The sequence below is a fragment of the Pectinophora gossypiella genome, chromosome 13 (genome assembly GCF_024362695.1).
Source record: "Pectinophora gossypiella chromosome 13, ilPecGoss1.1, whole genome shotgun sequence".
NCBI classification, from domain to species: Eukaryota; Metazoa; Arthropoda; class Insecta; order Lepidoptera; family Gelechiidae; genus Pectinophora; species Pectinophora gossypiella.
Window position 1 is genome coordinate 9519415 of NC_065416.1, and position 24164 is coordinate 9543578.

General features: G+C 37.8%; 2 protein-coding genes across 12 annotated transcripts in view; one reads left to right on the forward strand and one right to left on the reverse strand.

Moving 5' to 3' along the window:
• LOC126371972 (kazrin) overlaps nt 1-24164 on the reverse strand; it is a 166301-nt gene that overhangs the window by 59738 nt on the left and 82399 nt on the right. The window lies entirely within an intron of this gene.
• LOC126372007 (uncharacterized) lies at nt 21009-22403 on the forward strand. The gene has a single exon (XM_050017505.1). It carries the CDS (start codon nt 21009-21011, stop codon nt 22401-22403), a length of 1395 nt encoding a protein of 464 aa, XP_049873462.1.

The window sequence follows — 24164 nt, forward strand, 5'->3', positions numbered from 1 at the left end:
TAAAACTGCGAATGAAGAGATATTAATTTTAAAAAAGAAAAATATAGACGATCCTACTGTCCGTAAAGTTTCTTTTTTTGACGTGACTTATTGTAGATTTGCCGCAGATGGCATTAACTACTTGAAACGGGATTCTATTAAAACGCATAAATGTTTTTGTCATAATTTAAATTATCATAATCCTTTTTTTATAATTTTTACAAGGCATAACGGTAGGTTAGGGTGCGGCGGGGGTGGCCCTTGGGCCACCCCTACGCCGCCAGTATGTTTATCTTACACACGAAAAGTATACTGAATGATGACCAATGGCATGAAATAGTGTCAAAAAATATGACGACGACTTCAAAGCGAGATGCAGTTACGGCGTATATGTCAACTACATCAACACTCCGTTAACCGAAAATGACTTTTTAATTTTTATTAGACTTTTAAACATTTTTGTACTTTGTACTAGAGTAATACATTATTTCCTACCTTATTTAGCGTTTTTATTACACCACTTATCATGGACACCCTACATTAATGATATGGCCAAACGTGGATGGAAATATCATTAAACGCTGACGTTTAAACGATATGGTCAGTTGAAGTTGGCCATTTCATGAAATACGACCATTTCATGAAATGGTCGATCATTTCATGAAATGGTCAATTCTATGATATGGCCACGACATATACATGACACAGATTTGAATTTCAAAGAGCATTTTGAATTCTATTTGACACTGTTATTTATTTATTTGTTTTATTCCTTTTTTAATATAACCAAAAACAATAGTAAATTAAACTATCCAGCTAGTTCTTGCTAGCATCGCCTGAAATGTCGTTTCATTATATATGTCACGATCATTTATATCAAAGGTCTAATTTGCTTTATGTAAGAACTTACATTTACCTTCAGAACTCTTTATAAAGCAAGTTAGACCATTGATATAAATTTAATCTCTCAATTGTGTAATTAACTCAATTGTATAACAATTTTATGTTTTTTTTTAAAGAACATCTGCGACTCTTGTGCCGAGGTTTTTCTTGCAGCTTCTTTTCCCCGGCTATACAGGTTGTGAGAAGCTGCAGTAGTTTTAGGCGGATGAGACGTTCGTTATGTAAAAACTTACGATTCAAAGTGTAACTATGTTACCTATTGAATAAAGATATTTTTGAATTTGAATTTAATAGAAAAGAAAAACGAGTTAGACAGACAAGTAACAATAAAGATCGTGACATACATAATAGAACTACATTTTGAGGTGTTTGTAGGTCATTTTCTTTCGTTGTCAATATACAGTGGCAGCCCTAGGGTGGTGCAAACGGTGCAATTGCACCGGGCGTCAATTTGGGGGGGCGCCAAAATCAGCCAAGACGGGACCACACTGGTTGGCAGCCCCGAATCTACAGGGGAGTAACTGGATTAGGCACACCCACCCACATTTGATCGGTGGCCGTGAACGACATTTTTAAAAGATTTAATTAGGTATATTTCGGTGGCCGTAAACTAATCAAAAAATCCGCCTATTTTGCTAGGGTCGCCACTGTCAATATAGAATGTAGTACGGTTTTCAAATGGGGGCGCTACACAAAGTTTCCGGTAATTTACTATTAAATAAACAGTCAATGAAACATGTTGTCGTATATACGCTTATATTACTACCATGTTAACGGGAAATTCCGCTTATAAACTCAGAAGCGTCATAGATGGGGAAAAGTTTTTGATATATGAATACTTCAGATTGCAAGCGATATTAAATACCTGAGGCAAGGAAATTACGATGGCTTATTTTAAGTTACCCCTGAGAGAGTAGTGCGAGGTAGGTAATTTTATGTGAATAATCAATAATGTTTGAAGTTATCACGCTAGTTTCCGCCTCTGGTAATTATGTTTTCTGTGTTGGTATTTTTTTCGTTTTGTTTTATGCGCATAGTTAGTGGGCTGTGTTTTCCGCATTTACACTCTAAGATGGCCCATTATGCGTGTTTTATGCGCATGTGTTTTGTTTATATTGTAGCACCTTTGGAGTTTCTTTTTGATATTTTTCGTATTTTTTAGGAATAAAATAATTATATATTTTTTTCCACTGTTTTGAATATTTCAGCGTAACATAAATACATTTCAATTAAAATACCTAAAGTAGCTGCGATTGCATACTAAACTGCGTATGTTTGGTGAACTGGTTTTCTAGTTGAACTTTTTTGTGATTTGATTTTAGCGGGATTCGAACCCGGCACCTCCAGTTCGTGAGCCCAACGCTCAACCATTGGATCACAGTCTCGAATAACCCAAACACTATAAAATATTTGCATTTCCCGTAAACATCGGCAGTTTGTATTTAGCTCGAAGGTGCGTTGTTTTAGCTAAAGTTCCCTTGATAGTACTTCAGCAGTTGGTTGGATGAGGCAGGTTATTATTAATAACCTGTGTAAACCTCGGCACCCACCTGCTAGCTACAATATTGAATTGCGCTTGCACATGAGCTAACATGACGATGTTGTGAATATAATAACCATGCACCTACTGAACACATTGGACCACTAATATTTCACAAGTTAGTTTCAATCCAGGTAAACATTTTTGGTCTCAGTTTTTACCCATATCGTATTTTGATTTAATTAATTGATTTCTTTTTTGACGTGACTTATTGTAGATATACCTACATTGTTTGAGATTTACGCGGTTATTATCATAATTAAAACACATAATACCGGGTTCTTACCGAGTTAATCATAAGACTCATATCCCTGATTAACCCGGTAAGAATTATATTGTGTGTTTATGTGTTTTAACTATAAGTATGTCGAATAAATATTTTTTCTTTCTTTCTTCCTTTCTTTCTTTTATTTTCAATATAATCATTGGCTTTCTTTTATTTTTTTTTTAAAGTTTCTCACATGGTTTTCGCTGTAAACGACAATATGCGCAGTAATGCCGTGCTTTGTCGCGATTCTACGTATAGTAACTAGAAGAGTTTGAGTTTGCCGCGCATAATGCTCACTGAAACATTGTTATTTTCTTCTTTATCATATTTCGACACATAACTATTCTGTGAATCAGCGCTTTATTTAAAAAAAATACTAACCTGCACATCATGTTTTCCTTCTACGACCTCAATATTGCAATAAGCAAACCAATTACTGCAAAACAAAACATAATGTTTGGTTCTGATAGCTACCTCAATTTCCATTTTCAAATCTCTCATGTACCATGTGAGATGAGGAACGTTAATTTCCTATGTAAACCTCGACGGTGCTCTCATAGCACTGCCATATTGCATAGCACTTATAGCACTAGCACCTCAGCTCAGACAATGTAGAGAGCACCTGCTAAATATACTATATAGCCTGGAATATTTGGGAGAATATAGATTTATAGAGGTAAAATCCGGGTAACAATTTTAGAAGTTTGGCTTTAGTAAAGTTTGCAAGTAATTGGTAAAGTTTGCAAATAAGATGAAATATATAAGTTATATATACTCATCACTAATTTAAGAGCTACTCTCTTTTCGGTGTAGCATTATCCATGTTACTTTTTAGGGAAAAATAGGGCATTAGTTTCCATCTTGCTTTCCGCCCCGCAGTACTCTGTCTGACGCGGGTGGGATGGCGCCCAGAGTAGTCTATTTCAAAGCCGTACTAGGACTCCTGTCCTCCGCCTCTATATTTATTTTATTAAAAAAAGGTACACAAACATATTGTAAACAATACACATATGACATAACTCGAAACAGGTATATTTACTATTGATTCAATTTATTTTAAAAACAACTTAGATACTAAGTTAAAATAATATTTTTAAATATGTTTATTGGTTTTTAATCTAACGAAAAATGTTTTGATTAATTTAAAATACGTACTTCCGTATTTAATTAGAATTAAACTTTTTTATTTACGCGTGACATTTCCAAATATAAAAAAGATAAATTGAGTAGACATCTTAGTTCTCGTGAAGTTCAGTGTTAAATAGTGAAAACCATCTGAGGCAAATCTACAATACCTACGTCACGGCAAAAAAAAAACGAAGTACGTTCAATATTTGAGTGCTCTTTTGAGCACTCGAGCGGGAGATCTATAAATTCAATCATACAGATAGAATTATTTATTATATAACCAGCGCGATCGCAGAGAGCATTCATACATAGACAACTCCCCTATCTGTCTCTGTGTATATTACATTCTACTAATTAACTCTGGTATGCCTTTGACGTGTACTGAGAGGAATAATATTGCAGTTTACTAATATAACCGTTGTGTTGTATTTAATATGAAGGGTTGATGTTATTTGTGTAGTTAATAATGTTTATTTAATTATAATTAGATTATATTTCAATAATTATTTGAATACTTATCGAAATTTGCATCAGACGACTGTGTATGTAGGTATGTTTGTGTATATTATTTATAGATAGATGAATGCTTTTCGGTTGGTTTTCATTGGCCAAATGGCTTCCACATGATCCATACATGACATAGTATTAACATAAAGTACCACACATACATAAACAGCCACAGAGTAGGTAAGTATGTATTTTTCAAAAATCTTTGTATATCCATTAGCAAGCGTGTCACGTATACATCAATTCCCTCGCCGACCTGTCTTCGGAAGATGTTTCCATCACGAATGAACCATGCTGCTAGACTATTCCATTCTCCGTAATTGGCTATGCTAATGGAAGTGAGGTCGTGACCTCACTCCGACCTTACTGTACTCACCGGCGTGAGCTAGCGTATGAAGTTTTAATACAGTGCGATATGTTAGCTGTTCAGTTTGAGAAATGTCAGTTTGTTTACATAGTAAGCCGGGTACATAGGAATGGATTTTGTTAAGTACTTCTATGTGTTTTACTTAAGGCCGCCGTCCCGTATGTCGCCTCAAGTGAAAATGTAGTAGAATGCAGTCCTGTACTTTCTTCACATAACCTTAATACTTTCAGGCTAGGGTGCATAAATTTCTGTAATAAAAAAAAAAACATTTTTATTACTTAAATTATACACACTGAGCTACAATATCAAAGTCTATTTTACAGGAAGGGGACGATAATTACAACATGTTCCCCCAAATAGCGGCGCAAATTCTTCAAACATTTTAAATGTTGTGCCATTAGCTAGCATCCCATGCACCACCAGTGGTGCACCCCGGCTTGCTGAACGTGGTTTGTGGGGCGATGATGTACCCCACGATAAAGTTCTAATGGTCCTGGTCTGAACGTGTTAAGTAGCTAATACTTTGGATTTTAAAACACAGTAGACGATGGATTCGCACTTTTTTGACATTATTGTAGGTTTACATCGAATGGCATTTACTTGACCGGAGTGCTGAGGGCTCTCAACTTAAAACTACAGGTCTGAGGGCGCCCAGTTGGGCGCAGCTCAGGGCGTCGTCTGAGAGATTATATTTAGAAAAATAAAGCCGCATCTACAAGGATTTGGGGTGTGCACAGCAAGGAATCACATACAAAATCTTATTATACTAAATGTAGCTGCAAGTAGTCTTACAGCAACTTGTGGCTACGTCTGCTTAGATAAGGATTACCGGCGTAAGTTTATGTCCGTCGGTATCTTGTATGAGATACGAAGTACATCTGATGTGCTTTCCACCGTTCACTCGCATCTACAAACACAGTTTAGCATGCGATGTTCTGACACCAACTGGTAAGTTTCTAGCGATATTTGAATGGATTTGTTACTTAAACTACCTAAGTAAGTAATTGTTAAAAATCTTTATGTATACACTGGCCTACAACACTAAGTACTACACTTTTAAAGTTCCAATTATTTTTTCTAAATTTAAAATATATTTTACCAGCTATAACATACATAACATGTCAAATACTTTGCTATCTAAAAATTGCTAGCTATGTTTGTATCAATTAATTTATTAACATTTCGAATCCTTTTTCGGAAGTCTATCTTGTTTGCTTAAAAGTTATTATAATTTTAAAAGTGTAGTAAGTACTTAGTTTTACAAACTAGTGTAGTCCTTTCATTGCCCTTTGTTACCCTTTGTGTGTTGATTACGGAAGAAAATCTACAACGTTAAAAAAAACAGCACAAACGAGTTTGTGCCCGGAACGCACTCGGTATCACCTCTGTCTGCAGCGCGGTTTATGTAACATCAATTTGAAGTAACGTTTCTCGTTAGTTCTTTATAAATCTCTCTACTTGGTTAGAAGTAAAAAGAAACGTAGAGAGGGATAAGTACCTGTGCTTCTCCTTACACTTATTGTAGATTTGCCGCAAATGGAATTAATTACTTGACCAAAAAATACCTATGAGGTTGCTGAGCTTTTAAATTATTAAACTATATATATTTTTGCTTAGTAAAGGAAAATGGAGTTTAGTTGTAAAAAATAAATAATAATTTGTACACTTTAATAAGACTAGGATCTAAAGAGAAGGCTTTTTGTTAAATAAAGTTTATACAGCATTCGGGATTTTCTTCAGAATACTTTTATGAGGTTTTAATAATGTATTTACTTACTTTTTACACGTAACCATTGATGAAAAAATGCACATTGTACAATTTTTATACATAATTCGATCAGATCCATTTTGTTTTAAAGAAAGGCCAGGTCAAGAGTCCCCAGAGAGAGAGACAGGGCGGGTAGAGATTCTAAACCGGCTAGTATGTATAAAGTCTATGATGAGAGTGGAATAAGGGAAAGTAAGCGTGTAAGGATTGAAGTAAGCGAAGTCCCGTGGTCTTTGATTACCCCAACAGTAAATAGGCGGGATTGTATAATGTATTTATGTTTGTATATATAACACAATCCAATTCTTATCAGTTATATCTTCAAGTATCGCCATAAGAAAAATGATTGCCATCTCTCAAACAGAAGGGCTCATAGGATATACAAAGAGGTTCCTAAACAATGGTGGTATGGAACGGAGTACAGAAGGCATATGGGATTCATTGTGCACTCATTGTGTTATACGCATAAAGGTTAGTTCAGAGTCCCCGTGCTAAGTGGCTAATGTAAGGGTGTGATTTATGCTGGCAATTACAACGACGGTATACGCCTTTACTACGCTATACCCAACATGAGTTCTTTAGTTACTTACTGGGAAGTCTTGTTAACGAACTTATTACTACTACGTATATTTTGATAAATGAAACTGCTTTTTTGTAAAGAGAATAGTAGAGAAGATCTACTTACTTCTAGTTCTGGCTACCTCAATCGAGAATAATATAGTCGTGATCTTATGCTCTATTAAAAAAAACTGGTTGCAGACCTTCTATACAACTACATACCTACGTGTTGTTGGTGGCGCCACCAGTGTCCTAGTGAGATAGGGCCTTTACTTAAGAAGAACGTAGGTTTGATCTAAATACAATACCTACTTCTTAATAAGGTTTTAAGACTTATTATATATTTGCCTCAGGTGAAATCAATACTCAGCCGGACTAACTATTTGTCCAAAGCGTAACAACTTACATTATTGCCGGACATTTCAAAAACGATCAAAAATCTATCGCCCATTAGTTGTCATTTCCAATAAACAGAAAAATGGACGATCGCGTCGTTCGAAAAGGCATAAAGATGAGAAAAGATCAGTTGGTTATGTAAAACGGAAAATATATGGTGTAAATATGATAAAGAAGACTTTATGTCCTCGCTATGTCAATAGACTCAAAGAAATTTCGTCAGTACCCGGCCCATCTTCATTGTCTCAAGTTATTTAAGTTTACGAGCCTTTGAACGCATAAGCTAGCATAATATTCTACCAAAACATATATATCTGCGTGGCCTATGCTCGTAAAACATAAGGAGTTCACGCCACCAGTCCGTCGTTTCAGATGAAAAAACTCGTCAGGAGCGAACCGTAATATCTGTTTGAGTTCCCTTTTACTGGCTCGTTCCTCCTTTTTACTCTAACTTCGTACTTTTATTTACAATTTTAATTTAACAGTTTATTTTCTACTGAAATAAAAAGCCGTACTTGTCGGTAGCTCCGTACGTAGTCCTTTGACGGCGCTCTTATAAGCAAACAGAGTTGCATACTTTTTACTTGTTTGTTTTTGAAACCTTAGTTATAACGTCTGCTTTTTTATATTTAACGTCAATGACTTGTGACTTCAACCGTTTTAACGGCATTAACCTCGAGTGAATAAACACTTTAGAAATTCGACTACTTAGTTATAATTTACTTAGGACAGCTACGTAAATATAGCTACTTTTGTAATTTAATATAAGTTGACTTAGATGGTTAGACTTCAGGTTTGCGGATTCTTAATTAATATTCAGACTAAGTTGTTATGGATGTAATTTCAGTTTTAATAAGCAGCCAGAGCCTGCGGACGTTTTATTCCACTCACACATACAAGTGGTGACGTGCGCTCAAACAATTTGGTTTCCCTCTCGTTTAATGCGGCGCTTAATTAAAAAGCTCAACGTTTACAAGCCGGTCTAATAGGATATCACAACACTCCCCGAGCAGTGCGCCTCCGGCCTAGGTTTAGTTGGGGGAACACCGAGCAGGGAAGTCTATAGCCCTTTGTACGTTGTTCAGGGGAACATTTCCTGCTCCACGCATGCCTGTTTAAAGTTTAATAAGCCAGGATAAACTGTTTCGAAACTCCATACCGCGGAGGCAAACAAGCAAGAAATTATGCGAAAATATCTTATTAAGACCTACTTATTTTCAAGCTGAAGACATCAGGACCGTAGAAAAAGCTCGTTTCTCACAAAACTGATTAGAATCTTGGCGGGCGAGTTACGACTCACGCACAATGCCTCGCATAACGCTAATCCCGAAATGAAAACCCGTAAATTTACGCATCATAAATTTCACTTCTCGATTGAAAAGGGCATGAGACGGCGGCCTTTCACAACAAAAGCGCTTTTAGCACCTCCCGGTAACAGTAAAAACTTTGTGCCCAAAGAATTCTGCTCCGCCGTAAAAAGGGGCACGCGTGTAAATACCTCTGTTATCATAACCATCGGTAACCCTCCAGTGGAACATAAAAAAATAAAAATGTGTACTCTGGAATTTATGAAATGTCGTCACGAGCAGCAAAACGTGTCATACATCCAGTATTTTGTCTGTCACCGTGGGAGGAATCCTTTAATTTTCTATATTCGTAATTCTTTGATTCCGACAGCGGGCACGGCGGCGTCAGATTTAATTTATAAAAAGAGCAAAGTTCGAGGCCGCAACGCAATTATTAAGATGTAAAAGTGAGGTCTGAAAATCACTTGACTCCCCAAAACAGGGGCGTGACGTAATTTCTTTAATTTCTTGACAACGCAAAGGGGAAATTTCCTTTTTAATCAGGGACGCTTCTCCTCTCCAGGATTTAATTAAAGCTTCTAAACACTTTACATTGGTAATAATTGAGCTGCGAGGGTAGGTATTACAAATCTGTTTATACCAATTACTTGCAAATATTATCAATCTAGAAAGCCACCTTTTCTTTTAACAAAATTATTTATGTAAATGAAGTTAATAAATAAACGTTTTCACTGAATTACTCGTCACTTTTGTTGTTGACAAAACACGCATACTACTTAATTTAATTAATATAAATGGTTTCTAGGCGTTTTTATTAATGATTTTATATTAATAATTCAACATAATGAGTCGAGAATGAAGTTGCGATAAGAATTAAAGTACTACCTAGTACCTGTTATTATTATAATAAATGATAAGCAGAAACAATGTTTTTTTTCTGTTCTCTTTTATAATCTATAACCATAGTCGTTACATGAGCCATGTCAGGGGCCTGTAGCGGTTCAATAATAACCCTGACACCAGGGTTGATAAGGTTGGTAATCCACTTCACAACCCACACGATAGAAGAAGTGACTCTATAAAGAGTAGTCACTTCGTTATATTTAATACTACCTTTGTCTCAATGTGATTCCACCTATATGCTTAAATCGAAGACATATAAAGACAATATTCCTGAGAAACCGCTTTTGTGTCTTAAAAAGGTACCCATATAACGATCGATTCTTTGATAAGTACTTCATTTCTTTGAATGCTACACGTGCCTGAAAATTGCGCTTGAGTACACAATTATACTTGGGAATGCTGTTTGTTTACACAAGCATCAAAGTAGATACAAGATACAAAAACAGAAGAGGATTACAATAGACAGCCTTATTGCTAAGTAGCAATTTCTTCCAGGCAACTATTGAGTAGAAGGGATATTTCATATTATATGAAAAATTAATGTTATTTTGTTATTTATTATGCAGGTATGTGACCTAACCTGTATTGGGCTGGTTTTCCCTTCGCGGGTTGGAAGGTCAAATAGGCTGTTGCTTCTGTAAAAATCGGACCTGTCAAATTTCAGGTTAGGTCAGCGGACCCTGTGAGAAATCGGGATAATGTTAGGGAGATTTAGTCTTTGATGCGAATGGAAGAAGCGAAGGTGGTGTGTCAGGGTCGTAGTAATTAGAATTCCGTAGTCTCTGCCTACCCCAATAGGAAATAGGCGTGATGTTATTGTGTATACATTTTGCATTGATTACTTACTTGGCTTTACAAACAGCGAGCACTGAGGGCTCTCACTGATAAGACGGACAACTGGTTTACAAGAAGAAGTTGTTTAGAACCTCAGGTTTTTCTAATCCAACTTGTAACGGAGTACAATTTGATGAGTTCCCTCTAAGTTTTAATTACAAGCAGCTAATAAATCCAGCCCTCGAGACTAGCCCTGGAGGCACAGACTAGAGACAAATGACTGTAGCTTCACAAAGTTGACGATAAAACGCCTTAACCGACTTGCGTTTGTTTTGGCAATTTATGGAGATTTATTCTCTGTGAAAATATTCTAAATGTTCATTAATCCTAGAGAAAAAAAATACAAATACTTTTCAAACTAATTACTTTCAGGAATTTTGACACTTTATGTTGGATGGGACAATATATTAACATTGAAATGAAACTCGATTGCATGAAATTATTGATGAATGTAGAGGAAGCTAGAGAAGTGTGTTACGATCGACGAAAACTGAATTCCACAGTCTCTGCTTACTCCGCTATGAAATAGGCTTGAGTTTATTTATGTATTAAGGAAAGAAAGAAAGAAACTTTTATTATATATTTTATGTGTCAGCCACGCTCTTGTCGGTGCATTCTACATGGTACTTTTTTAGAAAAAAATAGGGCAATGGTTTCCATCTTGCCTTCCGTTCATATTATATGTATTCACTTCTAAAATACCTATACTTACAGATGAAAGTGTCAATTATTCTGAACAACATTGCGACAAATACTATATTGTAAAATCTTATTTGCTTCTTTTTTTTCTTTCGGGCCAATCGGTATAAAAATATGAATGTCCATGAAAAACTCGTAATTCTAACCGCTAGTAAAATCACCGAATGACGTAACCTAGTAAATTTTACCACTTCTTAAAAAGGAAAGAGCTCTAAATAAGAATTACCGGTAAGTAGATAATAAACGTGAGTAGTGTACCACTCCCTGCAGCCGACTAGGCCCTCGAAGGATGAGCACACACTCCATCTTCCATTCATAGAGGCTGATGTGACACGGATATAGAGCAAGCACATGAGTGGGGCACATGTTCACAAAATTTACATACTTATTATTATCATAGATTCCATATCCATATTATAAATGGGAAAGTGTATGTGTGTCCGTCTGTTTGTTTGTTCGTCTTTCACGGCAAAACGGCGCAATTGATGTGATTTTTTAAGTGGAGATAGATGAAGGGATTTTGTCTCTTTTTAACCCACTTCCATAAAATGGGTATTGAAGTGTGTATGGAGCATTACGCAATATTCAAGGCAGAAACCTCAAAAGTTGGTATGCGGACTATTTGTGACTAACAAAAAAATCAAGCAACATTTTTTTTTAATCTGTCTCCATTCCCTTCAATAAGGGGGTGAAATTTTATTGGGACTTTTCGCAGTTTTCAAGGTAGGAGGCTAAAAACTTTACGTTCTATCCTTAAATGGAAAGATATATAATATCGTCTACAGTAGCCGAGCTGAGCCGTCTACAGTTCCGAGTTCTTTTCTGTGTTCTAAATCAAGAAAAAAAATACGCGAACGAGGCCGCGGGCAAAAGCTAGTAAATTATAATACTACCTACTTACACTCTCTATCCCGCACCGATACAAGCTTGATTTATCTCTCCAAAGACAAAAACATTATCAAAATGTACCATACTGCTTATCATCCTTACATGTTTTACAATTTATTACCTATAGTGGAGTCAATTTATGCCGGAGCTTCCTACCTAATTTGCCAGAGATAGGTCCGATTTTGATGTTTTTTTTGTAGAGGTATATTAAAATCAGAAACATCTTAAGTCGTGAGTCGTATCGTATAAAAAAAATTGTTCTTTTCTTTTCCTATACAGAGACAGCTTCCGATTACTACCCCTAAACCGTCTTTGCGCAATGTCGTGTTCTATATATGAGCTTCCAAAATTAATCAAAAAGCTTTCATTCATTTTGTATCATGTAGGTGTATTGACTCCTACGCAAGAATGGCGTATAACTTTTGACGAACGGATGAACCAACAGCCATGATTGATGTATATTACCAGGAAATGTAAAATATACTGAGAAGTAAATGATATAAAGGTACCTATTACAAGTTATATTATCGACCTACAAGTAGGCCTCCGCCCACTCGGCCAATTTGGACTTACTTACTCTCTAGAAAAGTGCCCTGAAACGTATTAAGTAGGTACTTGTCGCTATTTTTATAGTAAAACTTAATTTGTTAGGACTTTTTGTGAGAATCATGTGGGATTCGTATCAGACTAATATTGATTGCAGAAGTCACGATATGTATCGTTTTTCTTAAATCGACACAACAAATGAACTACCTACGCCGCAGCCTAGCCCCCCCTTTCCCCTCGAACATAGTTTAGACTTGAATCGTGTGATGTCTGACGTCACACACACAGATGCGCGTTTACTATAATGTCAATGTGTAGTGTCTGTGTAAAACGAGGTTGTTTGTATGAAGTGTCCGTGGTGCGCTACCGCTAAAAGTACTGTACAATATATTATACTGAAAATGCAAATTATCAGCCAAGTATATTAATGAATTGACAATAACGCCGCAGTGACCTTATTTGCAGGCCATTAAAACAGCTTTATTTTCAATCAATTACCCGAACTGTTATGATAATATAATTAACAACTTCCATGGAAATTAATTACTAAATTATAGTTTCAAGTCACATTTGGTTTTGAAGTCTTTAAATAGATAATGATGACTTTTGTTATAAATAATTATTATAATGATATAAATAAAAAATACATTTAACTTTTATTTACTGAGTGTGAGGAGAAAATAGACGATTTATCGAGGTACTTATTATTTATTTTAAAGACATAAATCTTTTTTATTGTGCCACTTGTTATTTTCATAAAAATATCTCCATAAATACTAGTATATAGATGAATACAGGCACTTACTAGTTGACAACTGCCTGCTTTATTAAATAATAATAAAACAAAATACAGTCTAGATAACGCACTGGGCCCGCGTGGTGGTTTAAGGCCCGATCTCCCTATCCATCCATAGGGAAGGCCCGTGCCCCAGCAGTGGGGACGTTAATGGGCTGGTGATGGTGACAGTCTAGATAAAAATGACACATCCAGTGACTCTTGTAAGTAGTTGGCGGCATGACCTCGACATATTTCCCCTCGCTGGCATTACAACAACACACTACGCAACCCTCTTCGCCTTAACAACTTGCATTCCAAAGCACCTGCGAATGTTTATACATAAATGTCATTATATAGGGTGTTAGTGACACCGTAACAAATACTGAGGGGGATGATTTCTGAATCATCCCCCTCAGTATTTAACTCAGAATCATGGTCTGCCATGATTCTGAGTTAATATCAATTTGAATTTAGTGTCGGGAAATTCATGGAAATTTTGGTGTTTTTTTAAATTAATTTCAGTTCCATACTTTTGCGACGGAAAATTCTACTTGATGTCAACTCAGAATCATGGTCTGAATCACCCTCAAAGTTTTTGTTACGATGTCACTGACACTTTGTATTTGTTCTACGCTTCGAATAGTTTCTGTGTGCTGGCAATACGTGATAATATCCAACAAAGTAAAAAGCAATAAAAAATAATTTGGAAATTATTTTGCTTTATTACTAGTCAGACAAATCGTATAAACAAAATGTTAAATGTATTTGGGACTAAAATAAAAACGAAAATCTTACAAAATTGGACTATAAAAATCTGTAACAATACCGTTACTATACCAACGTAACTTAAGTTATAACTTATAAGACCGGTATTTACAATGTAATGTAAAGTATCAGGGCCATGTCACACTACGACATCACGGACACCAAAAAATGAAATGCAACATGATACCTAGGGCTAACATGCGCAATGTAAAAAAAAAATATCACGGTAATTTTATCGATTCTGACGATATAATTAAATTATGTCGTTTTGTGGATTGGTGCTAATAATAGTGAACCCAAATAAGTCGTTCTGTCAAAATACGAACAAAACCACGTGGCACGCATGTTAGGGAAAAAACAAACTTATCGATTTCGACAAAATTGATTGAATCGATCGATAATCTTATCACGTTGCGCTTGTTAGCCCTGCTGGTGTCTTGTTGGTTGTGTCGCAAATACGGTCGCGCCCTAATATCCTTCAATTGATATTTACAATCTATTTAATATTTATCTTCCCTCTCAATATCAAATCAAATCAAATCAAATATACTTTATTGCACAGAACTAAAAATTTCAACAATCAGACATAACACATGAAAACAGTACAATTTGGGCGGCCTTATTGCTCTAGAGCAATTTCTTCCAGGCAACCACCAAAAGGAAACAAACATTTACAAACAACTTGGATGCGGGATGGTGCAATAAAAAATAAATACCTAAAAGTAAAACTAAAGTTAATATAACAATATCTGTTGCTTGAACAAACAATTTTATCCCAAAATTGATTTAACACAAAGTCTTACAAAACCGCCTATCGACTTTAAAATGCGCCTTTCAGAGTATTCAATTATCAATAAATGGAAGTGGCCTGTTTCAATAGATTTTGAACAAATCATTAGTCGTGATAATCCTGCGTTGAACCTGTCGGTCCAGCAGATAAACGTCCGGGAGATCCGGGACTAAGGGATTAAGTTTTCCATTCGATTGAATGGCCATTGAAGAGGCTGAAGTGAGGGGAATAGAGCTGTTACAAAAAAGATATTTTTACGTCATTCGATTTTATATGGCCTCTACTAAAGAAACGAGACGAAAAAGTTTCTATAACATAACATAACATAACATAACAAATACTTTATTGCACAAACAGGAAAAAACAAAATACAAAACAAAAGAGAAATAGAATATATTAAATTTTGAATTCAAATGATGATGTCTTTTGAATGCCGGAGGGCCGTGTGTTTGAATGTTGTTTGCAATAAAGTATAATACGAGTATTACTTAGCAAAATTATATCTTTTGCGTAAAATTCAGAAACTTAGATTGAATTTCGAAACATTTCTCTTTAAAAGTTTTGAACACGTTAGTACTTTAGTATCGTAAGTACCCTAGCGAAAATCCTAAGATAATAAATTATTCACGATATCGATATTACAGTCTATTAAATAAAACCGGTAATATCGCGTCGCTCGCTATAAATATCCGATAAATAACTAACCTAACCGAGACACTAGCGGTTGTAAAAATCAAGTTATAGAAAAATCGATTTTACGCTCTCAGACGACGTCGTTAACGTTGAATATTAAAATTTCATCACGGAGGAGCAGATACTTAAAGTTCCCCTGATTTGTGCCATCTGGTGCAATTGGGAACTTTGCCAGAACAAACTAGAAGTTAAGATAAAGTTGCCAAAGCGGATATCAACTGGGTTCTGTTAAACACACTTGCGGCACATAATAAGATTGGTTACCGGTGAATTCAATTCTAGTCCTAGACAGTTTTCAACAATGCGGTCTAGTTTAGAATCCAACGTTTCCAGTTAGCAAAATTAGCGGTGACTCGATTTTAAGCTGTTTATGTGTTGTTTTCATTGTGATACTGTTTTCGTCATTCGTTTTGAATGTTGATGAGGAACTTTTTGAATCAACATAAAATAAGCTCACAAATAGTGTACATCCATCACAAAATGGACTAAGTACCCACACCTCACCGAGCTTTCTGTTAGCTTTCTTTCTGTGTGTCGTAGATTTTACCTAAATAAACTTTATTATTATTATTGTATGTCTTTTTCATATCTCGGGCCTATTATCAACTTGGTGGTGGACTTCAATCAAACGCCATTTTACGTATCATGTTTTATTTAATGCCTTTCTTTTTTGAAGCTCCATACTCCCTCCGGTTGACTGAGGGGATGCCTATGCCCGGCAGTGGGATATATATCAGGCTCTTTCCAAAGCGTTGTTTTCCCTCGATTGTGTGTTCAAACAAATTGACTTAATCATAAATAAAGCACCTATTATATATTAAGCGTTCATTTCTTTGTTCGTACTGTACGAACATGTGTCGTTTAGCTATCTATCTAAACGACACGTGACAGTCAAATCACAAAAGACCCCCGCGTAAGTGTCGTTCCTCTCAAAACTTTCCAATTTCACTCAGTTTGATTAGTTCGTCTGGAAACCTCCAAACAGGAAAACTAAACCTCCGTTTGAGACGAAAATACGGAACAATAGCCAACTTTTTGCGTAGAAATCTGTTTGAACATTGTGCCCAAAAGTTATATTACACCTTTATCAACTTGTTCGACAAGCGACGTTTGTGTGTCGACGACTTGACGTAGGATGGAAATGTATTTCCTGTTGAATAGTTCATTGTTGTCTTCAAGCGATTGTTTCGAAAAGTCGAAAGTAAGGCACGCAACGACAATGCACGAATAAGATGTTTAGTAATAGGCTTGAAAGATTAATAAGTTTATGCTCGAAAACCGGATTAGAACTTTCCATCACATCACAATATACTTAATAAGTTATATACGTTTTTGCAAAAACGCGGCTTTTTTTCCATTTGACGTAATTCAACCAGGTGAATCATCGACATCATCAACCTTGATAACGGCCTCCGTGGTCCAGTGGTTGAGCGTTGGGCTCACGATCCGGAGGCTCCGGGTTCGAATCCCGGTGGGGACATATCACAGAAATCACTTTGTGGTCCTTAGTTTGGTAAGGACATTACATACTGATCACCTGACTGTTCAAAAGTAAGATGATCCGTGCTTCGGAAGGCACGTTAAGCCGTTGGTCCCGGTTACTACTTACCGATGTAAATATATAGTCGTTACATGAGCCATGTCAGGGGCTTTTGATGGCTAATAACCCTGACACCAAGGTTGATGAGGTTGGTATTCCACCTCACAACGCACACGATAAGAAAAACATCAACCTTGGTGTCTGGGTTACTATTGAGCTGCCAAATTCTCCTAAAGTAGCTCATGTAACGACTACATACTATAATATTACATTATAACACAAGATACATACTTACTGTATATTTACATTACCTCTATAACAATGACACCCTAATTACTGTTTGGTTTATTATAAATTGCTATAATCCGCGTTTTACGCTTTGTACAATTACAATTCAAGGAACGTTTAATCAACAAATTGAACCACGCATCAAAACAGTCGACAGTATAGTTTACAGTATAGACAGTGTGGTATAACAGTAAACTGTTCAGTATTTAACGTTCCAGTTGAAATTTATTGTAGCAATCAAACTAGAATGGAATCGTAGTTGTTCTACGTTTATAGTTCCTCATCTAAACTCAAGCAATACGTTGGTAATGGCCCCGATTCCTGGAGACACCGTCTAATTTTATTTTAAGTTATATCTGTCATTTTCATATCCGTCGAAAAGGAAAGGGACGGATGATTCACAGCTCTTAATTTTAGGAAGAATGAGTAAATGAACGTGTCGGGTTATTGACTGATGTAAAATTTTTAGACGGTTGGTTTAGATTTGTGCTTAAAATTGACGTGTGTCCCATAAATTTTATGCTTGTCGATTACCCGTCCCTTTCCTTTTCGGCGGATAAGAAAATGACAGATATAACTTAAAATAAAATTAGATGGTATTTACAGGAATTAGCACCATTGTTTATCCTCATCAACCCTGGTGTCAAGGTTATTACTGAGCCGCCAAAGGCCCCTGACATAGCTCATGTAACGACTACACACTTCCATCAGTAAGCAGTAACCGGGACCAACGGCTTAACGTGCCTTCCGAAGCACGGATCATATTACTTTCGGATAATCTGGTGATCAGCCGGTAATGTTCTAACTAAAAAAAAAAAACATTTATTTCGGGTGTTTTCCCATAGCAATTGTTAGTAACAAATGTCTTATATCTATGTTAGTAAAAAATTACAATTAATTAATCAATTACATAATTATATAATTTAGTAAAGTAGTCATTGAACTAAACCACAAAGTAATTTTTATGATATGTCCCCACCGGGAATCCAACCCGGGACCTCCGGATCGTGGGCCTAACGCTCAACCACTGAATCATAAAGGTCGTCAGTACATTAGGATGCGAAACGACATATATGCGTATGTTTGTGTGCTTACGCTGCGCTGATGTTAAACAAAATTACACTCACGACACACAACTGAACAGTTTTAGACTACGCAAACACGACGTAATAATAGTCACTCGTCTACTTCCCTATAGACATTGATTGCAACAATTTAGTTCGCAAAGCAAGGGATCTCATCGCCCTTTGCAATCTATCCCGCGCTGGGTAAATAATGGATGGAATCTAACTGGTAATGAAGCTGGAATTAAATTCAGTCCACGCCCCTGCAACCAGGATATGACTCCGACGCCAATAATCTGTCTTCAGACCCTCAAGAGATCCTTTAACACCGCTCCGCATAAATTATGCTTCATTTGATGGTATTTTAGATCGACTAATAAATGTTTTGACTATGTATTTGTAGTCTGATCTCAAATGAAAGTTCGTATATTGTATGTGCCTTCGTCTTGGCACTCTCTTTTCCTTTATTATTTATCTCATTTATCATTTTCGTGACGATGGCACATCGTATTCTGAATGAAGGATAGGTACATAAAATATATGGATCATTATTTCGGTAGTTATTTATAGTACGCTACTCATGTTAGGTTTGATCTATGTTTACCAAAATTTACATTATCTTTATAAATATCGACCCTGTTCATATCAATATTTTGTAGGTATAGTTTTCATTAAAAGTTAGCGTCGAACGGTTGTTATATTCGAATACTCGTAATTGAATGTAGATAAATTCGATCAATATTATAAATAAGTACATTTGTATCATAAATTAGAGTAAGCTGAAGCGAAAGCAATATGTTTCGAACTCATGAAGTAACTCCGTTTGAAACTTCGTCCAAAATTTATAATTAATATGATAACGAGAATATTACAACTTTAGTTCGATTGATTTGTTCATCAACTTTCCGTAGGAAATATAATATAATACATTTTACCGACAATGGGAAGACTTTTATGAACTGTACATAAGTTTCAGTTTCTAAGGTAAGTACCTACGTGCCGAAAGTTAACAAATACCAGTCACTGAATAACGAACAAAAGCCAAAGGAAACAGTCAGAAGACGGGACACTAACTTATAACAACGAATGTTTTGTAACTTACTTCTGCTTACTTATAGCGAAATCTAACAAACCTCCATAGTTCAGTGGTTGAGCGTATGCTCACCAACCGGAGATCCCGGTTTCGAATCCCGGTGGGGAAACATCACAAAAATTACTTTGTGATATTTTGGTTAGGACATTACAGGCTAATCACCTGATTGTTCGAAAGTAAGATGGTGTTTCGGAAGGCACTTTTAGCCGGTGATTACTACTTGATGTAAGTAATTAGTCGTTACCATAAGGTTGGTATTCCATCTCACAACCCATACTATAGAAGGACAGACCTACAACAAGAGTTTTACAACACAGTACATAGCCTGAAAACGAGAAACTGAGGTGGTTATATCTTATTGTCATGCAGAATTATCCGGGCTAAGATTCATTGTCGGCAATAAAAAAAAAATGATTACGAAAGAGTCCTGAAAGAAACGAAAAACAGCTCTTGGCCTGACAGTTGATTGGACTAATAAAAGATAAGGCTCACAAAGACCTTTAGTTTTGGCTCTACATTATCACAACCTTTGTTCACCACTAGATAAAGATCAAATTAGCCCAACAGTTCGACTGCCATCTTAATGAAGAACCTTTCAAACTTTGTCTTGTTGTTTTGTTTTCGCTTTTAATAGAAAAGTTTTTAATTGCTCCCTCTTTGTCGTCAATCGGTTCAGAAGTTCGATCGATAGGTTACCTGCGGATGAGGGGTGAGCTAAGTTGATTTGTTTAAGTTGAGAAGTCCGAGAGTTTGAGCTTGGTATGTTTTTGTAGATTGCCTAGAAATTGCAAGGCAACAAGGAACCGAACTGGTATACCTACTGCGTTTCGGCACACAATGCCATGTTCAGAAAATCATAGTCAACGAGACAAACCCGGGTACCGTGTATGGCCATGGACGCAGTATAGTTTTCTCTAAGACCAATACAACATCAACATTGGCCCCGATTCCTGAAGATACATCTTAATTTTATTTTAAGTTATACTTACGTGTCATTTTCTTATCCGCCGAATTGGAAAGGGACGGATGATTAACAACTATTAATTTTAAAATGAATGAATAACCCCATTTGACGTGTGCTGTCAACTTAATTCTGTCGGGTTATTGGTCAATATACAATTTTGGAAGGGTTTTTTAAATTTCTGCCTAAAATTGAGCGCATTTTTCCTCTTCTTTTTCAGCGGATAGGAAAATCACAGGTGTAACTTAAAATAAAATTGGAGTGAAGGAATCAACACCATTATTTAGATTTATTTAAACATTTATTGTAAACCATTGTTACAAACATTATTGGGGTGCACGAAAGGAGCCTCCCCGAGCGACGTACTGATTTCCTTGCTACGTCCGGCGCACCCTGGGCAATTCGCGAATATTTCCCGCGCGGATTGGCTAATCCTTTCACCACGATGGCAATTCAGAGTCACCCTGTCAGTCCACTCTCGAAGCCGGCTTTGCGCGTCATCTCGATTAACATCGAAGGTTTCTCGCGGGACAAGTCGGAGATACTCTCCGAACTGTGTCGTAGCACACAATGCGACATTTTATGTGTGCAAGAGACCCACCGAGATGCCAATCAATCCCGGCCCTACATCCCAGGACTGACGCTTATCGCCGAGATCTGTCACCCAAAACACGGTAACGCAGTGTTTGTTGCTCCCGGTATAAGCGCCACTTCCGTTGAGTACTCATCGGATAATGGAGTCGAAATTATAACAGTTGACATTGGCTACTGTACTGTGACTTCAGTATACAAGCCCCCGAATACACCGTTCCAATTTGTTCCACCTACCAATTTCAATAACGACAAAACTAAAATTGTTATGGGCGATTTCAACAGCCATAGTACCAACTGGGGCTACAATGCTACAAATGCAGATGGTGAAGCAGTCGAGGAATGGGCAGAGACTCAAGACCTGACATTGATCCACAGTATCAAAGAACCGGCTTCTTTCAACAGCGGCCGATGGAAACGAGGATACAATCCAGATCTGATCTTTGTCAGTGCAAATGTCGCCTCTCAATGCACCAAAACAGTGAGCACACCCATCCCTCGTACCCAGCACAGGCCTATTATGTGTGGCATTCAGCCGGTAGTTCGACCCATAGCAACGCCTTACCGGCGTCGTTTCAACTACAGAAAGGCTAACTGGGAGCAGTATCGTAATTCCATTGATGATGCACTCCTAAAGATACCACCTGCCCCGCAGAATTATGACCAGTTTATGGATGAAGTCAAGATCAGGTCCCGGAAGTACATCCCAAGAGCTTGCCGAGTACTTTACATCCCTGGGCTCTCTCGCGAATCTGCCGCGCTCTTGAGGGAGTATGAAACCCACTACAATTGTGATCCTTTTTCAGAGGATACCATAGAAACAGGTGAAAGGCTGCTAACGGAGGTAAGTGAAGGCCGACGTAGTAGATGGATTGATACTGTCACAAACATCAATATGACACACAACAGCAAGAAAGCTTGGACCACCATTAGGAAGCTCACTAATGAAGCACCGCCACCTATGTCACCCAGCCAAGTCACAGCCGATCAGATTGCTCATCAACTCCTTCTAAATGGCAAACACCCTCGTCGGCTTAGCAGAGTTCCGAAGGCAAGCCAACCCACAACTCCGAATGATTCCATAAGCAGGCCTTTCCTTTTAGGAGAAATTACAAAAGTCATCAGGGAACTGAAGTGTGGCAAAGCCTCTGGGGTTGACAACATATCTGTCGAACAGATAAAGAACTTAGGCCCTGTTGCTGTGTCGTGGTTGCTTCAGATGTTTAATGAGTGCCTGATCACTGCTTAGATTCCTAGTATCTGGAGGAAATCCAGGATAATAGCAATCCCAAAGCCAGGCAAACCTGCAGACGACCCAAAAAGCTACCGACCCATTTCACTTCTTTGCCACACCTACAAGCTGTTCGAGAGACTTCTTCTGACTCGTCTCTCCGGTTTCGTAGACCCTAAATTGATTCCGGAGCAAGCGGGTTTCAGGCCCGGTAAGTCTTGTTGTAATCAGACTTTGAAACTTACTCAACATATTGAGGATGGTTTCGAGGCTGGAAAGGTAACAGGCGCTGTCTTTGTCGATCTCTCAGCAGCTTATGACACTGTTAATCTTAAGCGCCTGCTTTGGAAGGTAGGAAATATGACCGGGGACCGCGATTTTGTGAGGATCCTTAGCGAGCTCCTCCATAATCGGAGGTATCAGGTCAGCTTACGCTCACATAAAAGTCGCTGGCGCTCTCAGAAGAACGGTCTACCTCAAGGCAGTGTACTCGCCCCGCTGCTGTTCAATGTTTATACGAACGACCAGCCTTCAACTGCAAACACATCCCGCTTTCTCTATGCTGACGACTTGGCCCTGACTTCCCAATCACAATCCTTTGAGGAGGTTGAAGCAAACTTGACCACTGCGCTTGGTGTGCTAAGTGGTTACTATGAACAGAACGCTTTGAAGCCAAATCCCTCTAAAACTCAGTCGTGCGCCTTCCATCTCCGCAACAGACAAGCGGGCCGTCAGCTCAACATTTGTTGGCTTGGGACTCCAGTTGCCCACACCAATTTCCCGAAATATCTTGGCGTAACGCTCGATAGATCTCTAACGTTCAAGAAGAATTGTGAAAGCGTTAGGCATAAAGTCACGGCCCGCAACAACCTTCTCCATAAGCTAACATCAACGGAGTGGGGAGCTTCGCCTCAAGTTCTGCGAACAACTGGTCTGGCTTTATGTTTTTCAGCCGGCGAATATGCGTCTCCTGTGTGGAGCCGCTCCGCCCACACAAAGCTAGTGGATGCAGCCTTAAACGAAACATGCCGGATTATCACTGGTTGTCTCAAACCGACCCCGGTACAGATGCTGTATCCACTGGCTGGAATTGCGCCACCAGATGTTCGCAGAACGGTTGCAAGCTCAGTTGAAAGGGCTAAGCTTGAACTGGACTCTCGTCACCCTATGCATAAGTACCCCACAGTGCATCAAAGGCTCAAGAGCCGTAATAGCTTTTTGAAGGCTGTCGAACCGGCTGAGTGTGAGGCTTCCCAAGCCAGATGCAGTCTTTGGCGCAGGACGGCGACGCTACCTACTCCATTTGTCCCCCTCTCGGAGAACCTTCCACCGGGTTATGAGCTGACCAGGCCGACCTGGAAATCTTTAAATAGACTCCGCACACAGGTTGGCCGAAGTAAAGATAACCTGTCCAGGTGGGGTTTTCTCATCGGGTCGGATCTGAGCTGCGTGTGTGGTGTTACGCCACAGACTATGGCTCATCTGATAACTTGCCCCGCGTGCCCTGATACCTGCACGCGAGAGGGGCTGATGAGTGCCACCGAGGATGCTGTTCGAGTGGCGGAATACTGGGCTGGAGAAATCTAATGCCATCGAAACGACAAGAAGAAGAACAAACATTATAAATATGACGTCGTTAAACATCGAGAGGGTTTGTTCCGACATCATACATACAACACGCCCACACATAACAGAGCATCACGCCTGTATCCTCGAAGGGGTAACCAAAAGCAACTACGAACTATGAATTTATCATTTATTTGAAAGAATTTGAATGTG